Source organism: Leopardus geoffroyi, chromosome D4, assembly GCF_018350155.1.
Source record: "Leopardus geoffroyi isolate Oge1 chromosome D4, O.geoffroyi_Oge1_pat1.0, whole genome shotgun sequence".
Taxonomy (NCBI): Eukaryota; Metazoa; Chordata; class Mammalia; order Carnivora; family Felidae; genus Leopardus; species Leopardus geoffroyi.
Window position 1 is genome coordinate 6630962 of NC_059342.1, and position 15496 is coordinate 6646457.

Below are 15496 nucleotides of genomic sequence, written 5' to 3' on the forward strand. Positions count from 1 at the left end.
CCCCTTCAATAAGACTCCCATGTAGCTTACCAAAGACCATCTCTTTCGGCTTGAATCGACCAAATTGGGCCTTAGGCAAGGAACCCCAAAGCACTCTACCCACAGACCCTAGGGAAGCCGTGTGCCCTGGGTCCTACGTCTCTCTCTGCACCCTGCCTTGATCTCTCCATGTGGCCCCTCAAGGCATGCTGGATACCTCCAGAACCTTTGAGTAATAAACTTTTCTATTTCAATTTCTCTTGTGCTCTGTTGTTGAAGCATGGCTCACCATCCAACACCCCATGCCCTATTTCATAAATAATAATTAGGGAAATTCATAACAACTTGTTATTGTCCATCTTTTATATCTTTGTCATCCTAACGGGTGAACTGGTGTCCTGCTGTGTTTCTGATTTACATTTCTCTAAAGACTAATGATGTTGAGCATCCCTTCATGTGCTTACTGGCTATTTGTATGTCTTATTTAGAAAAATGTCTATTCAAATCCTTTGTTCATATTTTCGCTGAGTTATCTGTCGCTGTACTATTGAAACGTTAAGAATTCTTTATGTATTCCAGGGGTGCCTGGGTGGCTCAGTTGGTTAAGCATCTGACTCTTGATTTCTGTTCAGGGTATGATCTCATAGTTCATGGGATAGAGTCACAAGTTGGGCTCCATTCTCTCAGTGGAGAATTCTTTATGTATTCCAGATGTAAGACCTTGATCAGATATATGAGTTACAAGCATTTTCTTCCATTCTGTGGGCTGTCTTTTCACATTCTTTTTTTTCTTTTAAAGCTTACTTATTTATTTTTGAGAGAGAAAGAGAGAGCATGCATGTGAACAGGAGAGGGACAGAGAGAGAGGGAGAGAGAGAATCCCAAGCAGGTTCCGCGGTGTCAGCACAGAGCCCAAAACAGGGCTTGATCTCACAAACCATGAGATCATGACCTGAGCCAGTCAAGAATCAGATGCTCAACTCACTGAACAAACCAGGCACCCTTGTCTTTTCATTCTTGACAGCAACCTTTGATGCACAAACATACATTTTGATGAATCCCAATTAACGTACTTTTCTTTTGTCACTTGGGCTTTTGGTGCCATACTGAAGAAACCAATGCGTACTCTAAGTACACAAAGATTGACTCCTATATTGCCTTCTAAGAGTTTTATAGTTTTAGCTCTTAGATTTAAGTCTTTGATTCATTTTAAGTTAATTTTTGGGGGGCACCTGGGTGCTTCAGTTGGTTGAGCGTCTGACTCTTGACTTCAGCTCAGATCATGATCTCACCATTCATGAGATCAAGCCCTGCGCTGGATTCTGTGCTGACAGTGTGGAACCTGCTTGGGATTCTGTCTCCCTCTCTCTCTGCAAAAAAATAAACACCCCCCCTCTCAAAATAAATAAACACTTTTTAAAAAGGCATTTTGGGGCACCTGGGTGGGTCAGTCAGTTAAGCATCTGACTTCAGCTCAGGTCATGATCTCACGGTTCGCAGGTTCAAGCCCCACATTGGGCTCTGTGCTGACAGCTTGGAGCCTGGAGCCTGCTTCTGATTCTGTGTGTGTCTCTCTTTCTATCTGCCCCTCCCCTGCTCATGCTCTCTCTCTGTCTCTCAAAAATAAATAAATAATAATTAATATTCAAAAATAAACATTAAAAAAATTGATAAGGGAAACAATTTGATAAGGGAAACAATTTTTAATTCTTGAGAAGAGATCAGCAAACTCTGGCCCATAGCCCCATTCTGGTCCACTGTGAGTTTTTACAAACAAAGTTTTACTGGAACACAGTCATGCCCATTCATTTACTTCTTATTCATGGTTGCTTTCACACTTTAATAACAGAGCTGAAGAGTGAAAACAGAGATAGTATAGCTTCAAAGCCTAAAATATTTACTAATGGCCTTTTCAGAAAAAGACTGTAGACCTCTCCTCTACAAACATTCTCAAATCAAAAGATACACTTAATAATTGCACAAAGTACAGTCATTACAGAAAGTAATAAAAAAAATACTCCCGATAAAATATTGGTATTTTGTCAATCTGCGGAGCATGTTAACATGCTTCTTTTAAATAATACAACTTTGGGGGCACCTGGATGGCTCAGTTTGTTGAGCATCTGACTTCAGCTCAAGTCATGATCTTGCAGTTTTTGAGTTTGAGCCCTGCATCGGGCTTGCTGCTGTGAGCACAGAGCCCATTTCAGATCCTCTGTCTCCTCCTCTTTGTGCCTTGCCCCCACTCACGCTCTCTCAAAAATAAAAAAATTAAAAAAATAAATAAGTAAAAATAAAATAAATGATACAAATTTGTAAAGTCTTAAAACCTGCATAAAAGTCTTACTTTGGATAGATTTAACCCTAGGTACTTTGCATTTTTTGTTGCTATTAGTTGTTATCTTAAATGACCTCTTTTCTGTTTGTGGTGTACAGAAATAGTTGATTTCTTTTAATGTTTGTTTGTTTATTTATTTATTGAGAGAGAGAGAACGCACACCCGCACAAGTGGGGAAGAGGGGCAGAATGAGGCGGGGTAGTGAATCTTACGCAGGCTCCACGCCCAGTGTGGAGCCTGACGTGGGACTCGATCCCATTAAAAATCAAGAGTCAGGAAAAAAAGAAAAAAAGAAAAAAACAATCAAGAGTGAGACATTTAACCAACTGAGCCACCCAACTAAGCCACCCAGGTGCTCCAGAAATAGTTGACTTTTAACATACTGATCATATAGATCTAGCATTCTGCTGAACATTTATTATTGATGCCTATAAATTTGTTTACATTTTCTATGTTAACAATCATAGCATCTCCAAATAATGACTCTTTGCTTCTTTGTTCTCAATTACTAAATATTTTGTGTATTTTTTTTTTTTCTTAACTGTATTTGTTGAGAACTCCACTAAAATCCTAAATAGAACCAGTGGTGGTGGCTATTTTTGTTTTTTATCTTGTTTGTGATTTTAGAGACTGCTTCTGACCTCTTACCATTTGAGAATATTACTTGCTTCTTGCCTTTGGTAAATATCCTTTACCCTTTACCATGGTAAGGATATCTCTCTTGAATTTTAGTTTTTTAAGGCTTCCTTTTCTTTCCTTTTAAAAATCATGAATGAGTCCATGTGCATTTTTACTATGTAACACTGACTCTGCATGGAATGAATCTATTTCATAAGAGCCACAGATCAAACGTATTTCTTTGTTTTATCATTTTGAGTGGAAAATTATTAAATAAATTAACTAATAATTTGCGGCTGCAAATAACACTGGCAAAATCATACCTCTACTTCACTTCAACTCTAAAAAAAATTATATATTTTTTAAAGCTTATTTATTTATTTCTGAGAGAGAGAGAGCACAAGTGGGGAGGGCAGACAGAGAGGGAGAGAGACACAGAATCCAAAGCAGGCTTCAAGCTCTGAGCTATCAGCACAGAGTCCGACACGGGGCTCAAACTCACAAATCGTGGAAGTTGGACGTTTAACTGAATGAGCCACCCAGGTGCTCCACTAAAACAAATTATTAAAAAGAGATGGGAGATTACATTTTGTTGCACAAAATATTGAATTTCCTAGGAAACCAACAATATTCCAAATTTTATTTGGATTTTATTCAGGATTTTATTAGTAAAGGCCATTCACATCCTTTTTAAAATTTAATTATAATACTAAATGGTAAAGTAGCATCCCACCAGAAAAGCTCAGAGCATTCTAGTGAAAAAACATTTATAAACACTTCCTCTAGTAGAGAAAAAGTCTTAAATGAAGCTCTGGTCCCTGTTATTAAGTACTCTGCAATTTAAAGATATGTCTGGGGGCGCCTCGGTTGCTCCGTCAGTTGAGCGTCTGACTCGAGATCGGCTCAGGTTGTGATCTCGCAGTCCTGAGATCCAGCCCCAGGCTGGGCTCCATGCCAAGCGTGCAGCCTGCTTGGGACTCTCTCTCTCCTCTCTCTGTCCCTTCCCCAACTCATAATAAATAAACTCAGAAAAAATGTACATATATGTTTGATAATTTCTCTCACTTTGCCCTTTAACCACTAAATGAGTCACTTTACCGTAGAAAGTACCTTATTCTGTAGAGTACGTTGTGCCTGGTTGATTCATCTACATGGAAGACATGGTTGGGCGGATACCAGGTCCTTTCGGTTTCACTCATTAAAGCAAACATACTATGATACACGGGCGTGATTCCTAGGAAAGAGGTAAGAAAAGAAATGATTACAGACAGCAGCAAGTACATTTATGGAACATCTGTAATTTGTAACAGGATTGAAATAACAACTCTTATTCGGCACAAGTGCAGTAGCAATTGACATCTTTTGGTTCAGCATGACTTACAACTCAATTCTTAATTTAATCTTTTTCCCTACATTTTAAAATATGATTGCTGGAACTCTTTCAAGCAGAGTTTTAAAAACATTTTATCTAATTTTTTTTAGGTATCTTGCACAGAAAGGTTAATTCAAATCTGTGTGTGTTTTAATTGATAATGAGAGTATCAACTAAACTACTTGGAGATCATTGAATACTTTTAAGAGAACAGCACAACAGTTTTTTTTTTAAATGTTAAATTTTACACAGTGCACCAGTAACTATATTTTCTGCACTTTTTACACTTACAAGGAAAATATTTTAATGTCATCTTAAACTGCAGGGGTATATGATTTTTTTTTCAAAGATATTTTCGAAGGTACATTAACAAAGGTTTGAAGACTACTGAACTTTTTAAAAAGCATATGAAACAAAAAGCCACACAATTAAATAATGCACATTATCTCCCAGCACATATAGAACGTTCACACATAGACACACACATACACTTTCCAATCTTTTGGGGTCTAAGAACAAGTCTCCCAAAGTGCCAGAGAATAATCAACATGTTCTCTAACCACATTTCAGCTAAATCAGAAATGAATACTTAAAAAAATTTTTTTTTATTTTTTTTAATTCAAGTTAGTTAACATACTTAATCCTATATATTTGAAAACATAAGCCTCACAAAAAAAAACGTATTTTTATTCTAGTAATGTTTTCGTTCTTTTCCACTGTAGACAAAAATGACACCAACTCAACACACTGACAATAAAGATATAAAATTTTCATTTGAATTATCAACACAACTGTTTACTCATAGATATATAATAATTTCAGTAAGTTACATATAAAAACAGTATTGAGTAACAACTTTTAAACTGTATCCTTGCATTCATTCTTGTATTTACACATACTTCTCAATATCTCAGAGATTATAGCAGAAATTATAACAGAAATTAAATAGTATTTATAATGAATAATTAATAACATGTATTAAAAATTATGGAATATAGCTAAAGTGATACTTAAGAGGAAAAATTATAGCTTTAACCTGATTATATCAGAAGATAACAAAGAATGATCTAAGTTATCTAACTCAATACATTAAAAAACAACAGAGGGGCACCTGGGTGGCGCAGTCGGTTAAGCGTCCGACTTCAGCCAGGTCACTATCTCGCGGTCCGTGAGTTCGAGCCCCGCGTCAGGCTCTGGGCTGATGGCTCAGAGCCTGGAGCCTGTTTCCGATTCTGTGTCTCCCTCTCTCTCTGCCCCTCCCCCGTTCATGTTCTGTCTCTCTCTGTCCCAAAAATAAATAAACATTGAAAAAAAAAATTAAAAAAAAAAAACAACAGAATAATCTAGAAGACAGTTGAAAATGTGATAGAGCAGAAGTTAACAGAAGAAAGATTCAATAAAGAGAATCAAGAAAATAAAAGCTGATTATTTGCAATAACTAACAAAATAAACAAGCCTTGTCAAATCTGATCAAGAAAAAAAACCACAGATAAACACTAATGATTTTTCAAAAGTATAACTAGCACACCTGGGTGGCTCAGTCAGTTAAGTGTTCGACTTCGGCTCAGATCATGATCTCACAGTTCATGAGTTTGAGCCCCATATAGGGCTCTGTGCTGAAAGCTCGGAGCCTGGAACCTGCTTCAGATTTTGTGTGTGTCTCTCTCTCTGCCCCTCCCCAACTCATGCTCATTTTCTCTCTCTCTCTCTCTCTCTCTCTCTCAAAAATAAACATTAAAAAATTAATAAAAATGTTTTTAAAAGTATAATTATAGGTTATGGAGACAATAAGAGAATAAACAATGACAATAAATTTGAAAATGTAGACAGACAATTTTAAAGCCATATGTAATCTTAAAAAATGGATTCAAAAATAAAAAACTTCAGGGGTGCCTGGGTGGCTCAGTTGGTTGAGCGTCCAACTTCGACTCAGGTCATGATCTCACAGCTCATGAGTTCAAGCTCTGTGCTAACAGCTCAGAGCCTGGAACCTGCTTCAGATTCTGTGTCTCCCTCTCTCTCTGTCCCTCCTCTGTTCATGCTCTGTCTCTCTCTCTCTCTAAAAAAATAAACGTTAAAAAAAAATTTTTTTAAGAATTAAAAACTTCAAAAGAACTATAACCATTAAAGAAACTATCTACTTACAAAAATAAAGGAGAAGAAAGGAAAAGGAGGAAAGAGAAGAAATAAGAAGAAAGGAAAAACCACCATGAGGCCCAGATAAAATTTATATACTAGTTCAACCAAACATGAAACACAATTCCAACCTTCAGTATACTATTACAGAGAACAGAAAAAGAGAGAACAGGGAAATTAACATACTTTGTGAGTTTACTTGGACCATGATACCAAAACCAGCCAGATATCATAATCAAGTAGACTCACTTACCAAAATAGGTACAAAAATCCTAAATATTTTAAATTTTAGCAAACCAAATCCTGCAATGATTCTTAAAAAATAAAAAAAACTAAGATAAAGTTCATTTATCCTATAATAGCAGAGATGGCTAAACTGGAAAAATGTAATTCTTCATAACAATGAATCAGAAAAATCTGAAAATAGCAAAATGATATATTTGAAAAGCTGTGTGGTGACTACAGTGATATATATTTTTCTATGTGAAGTATTACTTTAAATATTTTATAACAAAAAATCAGAATTAAAAAAGCAAAAAAAGGTGAAAATGGCAAAAAAAGTGGATATAAATTATTCACAATAGAGCAAATCCATGATTAATAATAATTAAAAATAATTAATAAACATGTGAGAGGATGGTAATACCTAGTGTTGAATAAAATGTGAGTTAAAATTATGTGATACCACTTTATATCCATTCAACTAGCAAAAACAAGAGGGATAACATCTAGGGCTGATAGGATGGCAGGGGACCATGTTACATAATTGCTAGAAATGTCATTTGGAATAGATTCTAAGTTGGCACAAAAACAGACACTCTGATCAATGGAAAAGAATAGAACAGAAACCTCAGTCATTTTTAACTCTTTCCCTACACACCCAATCAAAGTTATTTTTATTTTTATTTACTAAAAGCACTTAAATGTGCTTCTTCTTTTCCAAACCATTATCTAAGTGTGATACAGTTCCATATCATTCTAGAGCAAGGACAGTCAACATTCCACTAATATTAACAGAGACTCTATTACATAATAAGCACAAAATGGGTACAGGAAATACAAAAAGGAAAAATAGTGCCTAACTTTAAGGATCTCACATTATAAGAGATGAACTCAGAGATGCCATTGGAGAACTATAATTCAAAAGGGTCAGTGCCATGATAGTAAAGACCACAAAAAAACAAATAAGTACAGGGGAGAAATGAAAAATATTCTTTGCTTGGCCAAATTTTATCAAGGCCCCTCTGAACCCTCCCATACATGTTTTTCCTCGTAGAATCAAGTTTTAGCAAGAATCCTGCTAAGTCCATTTAGCAAACCACCTTAGATATCTAATCAAACTCCTCACCCCTATTATCCTGCAGGTGATATCTGATCACATTGACCTGCCTTTAGCAAGAATCATATTAGGCTGGTTCACTCAGAATCCCCCCAGACTTGATGTCTACTCTTAGTAATTTTCCATTCACCAATGCCCTGTCAAACTTGTCCCTTGGCCACAAAACCCCACTTGTTCAGGCTGTATTCAGAGTCAAGCTCACTTCTATAATGGAGTATCTTCCCTATTACAGTAGTTTATCAAGTAAAATCCATTTTCATCACTTCAACTTCTATTCAGCTCTGATTTTAACAGAGGTAGGTCAGATGAAGTAAAGACTTCAGTGAAAGCTTCTGAAGAGGTAATGCATAAGCTGAAGAAAGCACATGAGGATCTGGCCATTCTATGTAATGGCAAGCCGAGCACATAAAATATCGCATAGGCATGGACGATCGGCAGCAAATGCTCCTGAAGCTAAATTAGCTATGCAGAAAAGAGAGGTGCTATACAGCAGAGAGCTGCAGACAGGATAAGCAGATCACCTGGCTGGACCAAGACAGGTCTGCTCTGTCTACTGTCCCAGAATAATTATTAATAGCCTGTCTTTACATCTCAAAAATGTTCCAGTTTAAACAGTGATAATCTATACAACATTAGCTTAAAATCTGATATGGGTGAAGTCTGAGTTCAGGTATTTACTAGCTAGGTAAACTTGTGGTAGTTAATCTCTCTAAGCTTATGATTCATTTTCTAAAGGATAAGGACAGAAATCTGAGTTCAGAGGATAGTTGGAAGAAAAAAATGTGATAATATGGATAAAGTGCTTAGCAAAGTATATGGCACATAACATAGGTTCTACTGTAAAGATCCCAAGGGTATATCCTATCTGGGCTTCGTCAACTGTATAAATAAACAGGTTTTTGTTTCCCCTAACTGAATAAGCTAGAATGAGGCAGATTAGTATTTTTCAAAATTTAATGTTCATAATAACAACCTGGAGATTGTCTTTTGGCTTCCACGGTTTTTGTTGAAAAGCTTGAAAAGCATGATTTTTGTTGAAAAAGAAAAGATTCTTATTCACTGATTCTGGCAAGGGGCCTGAGAGAGATACTGCATTTCTAAACAAGCTCCCTGGTATTACTGATACTGTTAATTCATGGACCAACAGACGGATTTAACAGGATACTACATACAACAGAAGATAGGATTAGTCAACAGAAGGCAAGTCAATAAAAAAACAAACAAACATAAATTGAAGCACAAAAAGTAACAGAATGGGAAGAACTGAACAAGGTATATAAAAGGCATGTAAGACAAAAAAAAAAAAAAAAACCACATAAATTGAAGCACAAAAAATAACAGAATGGGAAGAATGAACAGAGTATATAAAAGGCATGTAAGACAAAAAAAAAAAAACACACATAAATTGAAGCACAAACAATAACAGAATGGGAAGAACTGAACAGAGTATATAAAAGGCATGTAAGCCATGTCAAATGGACCAAACTTACATGAAATTGAAGAAAGCACAGCCAAGAATTTTCCAAAGCTAAACACACACTGCCCTACAAATTCAGCAAGCTTAGAGAGTTTGAGGGAAAAATAAAGACAAAGAAAACACACAGAAAAGACATTTCAGATAATTAAGAGCGAAAGGTATCTGTCACCAGCAGACCTGCAACACAAGATATACTGAAAGGAATTCTCTAGGCTGAAAGGAAGAGATGGCAGATGGAAGCATGGAACTACAGAAAAGAATGAGGAACAAGGGAAAGGATAAATATAAAAGAATAATGATTGTTAAAGCAACAATAATATAAGTGTCCTGTGATGTCTACAGAAGTAAAACACATAATAAATATGATAACAACACCAAAAATAAATAGAAGTAAACGGAGTTGGAATCAGATTTCTGGTTGCTACATTACAAATTTGAAATGGCCAACATTTCAATGTTCAACCAAAATTTATAAAGCAGGCATAAAAACAGGAAAGTATTCACATTCACCGGAAAAATTAAAAATTCCTTTGTTTTTGTCACTTGTTTTGGGTGGCAGTTGTTTATTGACTTTTCTAAAGTCTATATTCTTTGTCATTTATAGTCCTGAAATCTCAGTTTTTTTAATTAGTGGGATTCTCTCTCTCCTTCTCCCTCTGCTACTCTCCCCTACTCGTGTTCCCTCTCTAAAAATAAAATAAAATCTTTAAAAACTAAAATAAATAAATAAATCTAAAGACATTTTAATTTGAAATGGGAAAGATGGAAAAACATAGCCCACGCAAATAGTAAGCAAAAGAAAGCTGGTGGGGCATCTGGGGGGCTCAGTCTGTTAAGCGTCTGACTTGGGCTCATATCACGATCTCACAGTCTGTGAGTTCAAGCCCCATGTCAGACTCTGTGCTGACAGCTTAGAGCCTGGAGCCTGCTTTGAATTCTGTGTCTCCCCCTCTCTCTGCCCCTCCCCTGCTCACACTCTGTCTCTCTCTCTATCTCTCTCTCTCAAAAATAAACATTTAAAAAAAATTTTTTAGGGGCGCCTGGGTGGCGCAGTCGGTTAAGCGTTCGACTTCAGCCAGGTCACGATCTCGCGGTCCGTGAGTTCGAGCCCCGCGTCAGGCTATGGGCTGATGGCTCAGAGCCTGGAGCCTGTTTCCGATTCTGTGTCTCCGTCTCTCTCTGCCCCTCCCCCGTTCATGCTTTGTCTCTCTCTGTCCCAAAAATAAATAAACGTTGAAAAAAAAAAAAAAAATTAAAAAAAAAAAAAAATTTTTAATAAAAAAAAAAAACTGGGATGGCTATACTAATATCAGACAAAACAGATTTTAAGTCAAAAGTTTACAAAAGACAAAGAACATTATGAAAATTTAAATCCTTAAGAAAATGTATATATAAACATATACATACGTAAGAAATTAGCCTCAAAACATATAACATATAAACCAAAAAATAAAAACTGAAAGAAGAAATAGACAATTCAGCAATAATACCTGAAAAGTTCAATACACCGTTCTCAATAAGACAGAAAAACGAGTGGTGCCTGGGTGGTTCAGTGGGTTAAGCATCTGCCTTCGGCTCAGGTCATGACCTCTCAGTTCACGAGTTTGAGCTCCACTTCGGACTCTGCACTGACAGCGAAGTGCCTGCCTGGAATTCTCTCTCTCTCCCTTCTCTCTATGCCCCTACCCTGCTTGTGCTCTCTCTCAAAATAAATAAACTTAAAATTTTTTAAAAAAAACAGTAAAACGAGACTGAAGAACAATAAGAAAAAACAATAAGAAAAACTGAATTGTGCTATAAATCAACTAATAGACATATACAGAATACAACCCCACAAAAGCAGAATATACATTTTTCACAAATGTAAATGGAATATTCACAAGAATAGGCCATAAGTTAGGTCACAAAAGAAATATGAATACACTTATAAGGACTGAAATCATCCAAAATATCTTCTCTGACAAAAATGGAATGAAACTAGAAACCATAACGAAAGGAAAACTGGAAAATTCACAAATGTGTGAAAATTAACACACAAACAATGGGTCAAAGAATAAATCACAAAGGAAATTAGAAAATACATAGAGAAAAATAAAAGCAAAAAAACCAACATATCAAAATACTGGATTCAGCAAAACCAGATAGAGGGAAATTATACTGTAAACATCTATATTAAAAAAGTATAAAGATCTCAAATCAATAACCTCCCTAGATACCATTAGTAACTTTGAAAAAAGGAGACTAAACCCAAAGCCAATAGAAAAAGAAAATAATAAACACTACAGGCAAAGAGAATAGAAAAGCAATTCAGGGGAAAAAAAAAAGAATGAAACCAAACATTGTTTATTTGAAAAAAATAAAGAATACTGACAAGCCTTTAGCTAAACTAAACAAGAAAGAAAGAAAAAAGATTCAAATTACCAAAATCAGAAATGAAAGTGAGAACAACACTATCAACATTACAGAAATAAAAAGAATGTAAGAAAATATGATGAAAAAATATTTGCCAACAATTAGATGACCTAGATAAAATGGAAAAATCCCTAGAAACACATAATCTATCAAAACTCATTTAAGAAAAAAGCAGAAACTATAAATAGACCTATACAAGATGAAGAGATTAAATCCATAATCAAAAACTTCCCAAGAAAAGCTCAGAACCAGGGGCGCCTGGGTGGCGCAGTCGGTTAAGCGTCCGACTTCAGCCAGGTCACGATCTCGCGGTCCGTGAGTTCGAGCCCCGCATCAGGCTCTGGGCTGATGGCTCAGAGCCTGGAGCCTGTTTCCGATTCTGTGTCTCCCTCTCTCTCTGCCCCTCCCCCGTTCATGCTCTGTCTCTCTCTGTCCCAAAAATAAATAAATGTTGAAAAAAAAAAAATTTAAAAAAAAAAAAAAAAAAGAAAAGCTCAGAACCAGATGGCTTCACTGGACAATTCCATCAAGCATTTAAAGAAAAATGACAATAAATCTTTCTCAAAATCTTCAAAAAAAAAAAAAAAAAAAGTAACGGTTCCTAAACAACTTAATTAGTCCAGCATTACCCTGATACCAAAGCCAAACAAAGACACTACAAGAAAACTACAGACCAATATCCTTCATGAATATAGATGCAAATTTCCTTAACAAAATAGTAGCAAACCACATCCAGCAAAACATTAAAAGAATTATATACCACGTACAGGTGGGATTTATCCCAGGAATAAAAGGGTGGTTCCAGATATTAAAATAACCAATGTAATGAAAGAAAAAAAATGATCATCTCAATTTATACACAAAAAGTAACAAACTCTATACTCCTTAATGAGTTAAAAAAAAACTTAAATACGAATTGAAGGGTATTTCTTGAACCTGATAAATAGCACTTATGAAACACCCACAAACAATATCATAATCACCAGCGAAAGACTAAAAATCTATCCTTAAAATCACAAACAAGACAAGGATGCCTACCTTCACCACTTCTATACAACACTGCAATGAGAGTTCTAGCTAGAGCAATTAGGCAAGAAAATAAGAGGCACCCAAATTGGGCAGGAAGAACCAAAATTGTCTTTACTGGCCCATGATATGATCTTATATACAGAAAATAGTTAACAACCCCCCCCCAAAATGTCAGAGCCTATAAATGAATTCAACAAAGTTAAAGGACATAAGATCAACAGGTAAAAATCAGCTCTATTTCTATACATGAACAATGAACAATCCAAAAAAGTATAATAAAAACAATTCCATTTACAACAGCATCCAAGTGAATAAAATACCTAAAATAAATTTAAGAGGTAAGACTTATACATTGAGCACTACAAAACACTGCAGAAAAAAATTAAAGACCCAAATAGACAAAAAGATATTTCATGTTCATGGATTGGAAGACTTACTTCAATGAGACAGTAGTAGTCCCCAAACTGACCTATATATTCAATGTAATCCCTATAGAAATCTCAGCTGTCTTTATTGCAGAAATTGACAAGCTAATCATAAAATTAATATAAAAATTAAAGGGACTAGGAAAGATCAAAACAATTTTGAAAAAGAACAAGAAAGTTAGAAAACTCACACTGATTACAAAACTTACTACAAAACTATAGTGATACAGAGAGTATGGTACTGGCATTAAGACATATAGACCAATGAAACAGAATTGAAAATCCAGAAACAAACCCACTCATCTATGGCCAAATGATACTTTGACAAGGGTTCTGAGACTACTGAGTATGGGAACTCACAGCCTCTTCATCAAATGATGCTGGGATTTGCACGTAGATATCCATTTGATACTGGCTTCTTACACTTCACTCAATATTTATAAAGTTTATCCATATTGTATCATATATTTGATACTATTTAGCTGAATATCATTCATCCATAAAAGAATAATGTACTGATACATGGTACAACATGTATGAACCTTATAAACACTATATAAAGTGGGGGAAGTCAGGACCAGGTGTATATTCACATGCAAAAGAATGACAGTGGATCCCTACCGTCAACCATCAGCAAAAATGGACTCAAAGGGGCGCAAACCTAAAACTATGAAACTCCTAGAAGAAACTGCAGGGGAAATTCCTCATGAACTTGATTTGGTAATGAATTCTTAGATATGACACAAAAACACAAGCAACAACAACAAAAATAAACAAATGAGGCTTCATTAAAATAAAAGATCTTTGCTTCAAAGAACACTATCCAGATCCAGACAGTGAAAAGACAAAACATAAAACGGGAGGAAAGATTTCCAAATCATATAGTATCTGATAAGGGATCTAGAAAATATAACTATTAACAACTCAGTAACAAACAAACATTTTAAAAGTGGACAAAGGATTTGAATAGACATTTCTCCAAAGAAGACACACAACTGCCAGTAAGCAAGGCAAAGACACCCAAAAGAACTGCTAATCAGAAAAAATATTATATCAAAACTACAATAAGATACCACTTTATACCCAACAGAATGGATAGAATTTTTAAAAGGTCATATAACAACAAGTGTTATTAGGGATGTGGAGTAATCAGAACCCTCACACACTACTGGTGTGAATGGAAAATGGTGCAGCCACTTTGGAAAACAGTCTGGTAGTTCCTCAAAAAGTGAACCATAGAGTTACGGTGTGACCCACAATTCCACTCCTAGGTATATACGCAGAAATGAAATCATCTGTCCACACTGTACACAAATGTTCATAGAAACATTATTCATGGGGCGCCTGGGTGGCGCAGTCGGTTAAGCATCCGACTTCAGCCAGGTCACGATCTCGCGGTCCGTGAGTTCGAGCCCCGCGTCGGGCTCCGGGCTGATGGCTCAGAGCCTGGAGCCTGTTTCCGATTCTGTGTCTCCCTCTCTCTCTGCCCCTCCCCCGTTCATGCTCTGTCTCTCTCTGTCCCAAAAATAAATAAACGTTGAAAAGAAAAAAAATTAAAAAAAAAAAAGAAACATTATTCATGACAGACAAAAGGCTGAAACAGCCAAAATGTCCATCAAATGATCAACAGTTAAACAATACGTGGTATTATCCACACAACAGCGTACTATTCAGCCATGAAAGAATTAACTACTGACAGATGTTACAATATGGGTGAACTGAGAAACTTAACAGAAGACCATGGGGGAGGGGAAGGAAAAAAAAAAAAAGGTTAGAGAGGGAGGGAGCCAAAACATAAGAGACTCTTAAAAACTGAGAACAAACTGAGGGTTGATGGGGGGTGGGAGGGAGGGGAGGGTGGGTGATGGGTATTGAGGAGGGCATCTGTTGGGATGAGCACTGGGTGTTGTATGGAAACCAATCTGACAATAAATTTCATATTAATAAATATAAATAAATAAATAAATAAATAAATAAATAAATAAATAAATTACATGCAAAAAAAAATATGGATGAACTTCATGAAAATTGTATGAGTTTAATGGTCTGGAGTTTCTCTTCAGATCACATAAATCTTTCACCTTTTACTAAAGATTTCCTTGGGGTGGGAATTATGAGTATAAGAAGCCAGTAATAAAAGGCCACATATTATATGACTCCATCTGTATGAAATATCTAGATAGACAAATTTATTGAGACAGAACATAGATTAGGGGATGCCTAAGACTAAAGAAGGAAGAGGGGGTGAGAGAGTGATAGCCAATAAGCACAGAGCTTCTTTTGGGGTGAAAAAGTGTTCTAAAATCAACTGGGGATACTAAAAATTACTTTACCATACACTTTTTAAAAGTATGAAATGGGGGCGCCTGGG

The 15496-nt window shown here is 35.8% G+C and overlaps 1 protein-coding gene across 3 annotated transcripts in view; it reads right to left on the reverse strand.

The window, feature by feature from the left end:
- The window catches only part of JAK2 (Janus kinase 2), a 118235-nt gene that overhangs the window by 59093 nt on the left and 43646 nt on the right, over nt 1–15496 (reverse strand). For 2 of the 3 annotated variants that reach the window (XM_045469984.1, XM_045469985.1), the window contains exon 3: nt 4046–4169. In XM_045469984.1, the coding sequence (XP_045325940.1) occupies nt 4046–4169 (124 nt within the window). Of the gene's footprint in view, nt 1–4045; nt 4170–15496 lie in introns of those variants that run through there. The other variant, XM_045469986.1, reaches the window with a different exon arrangement.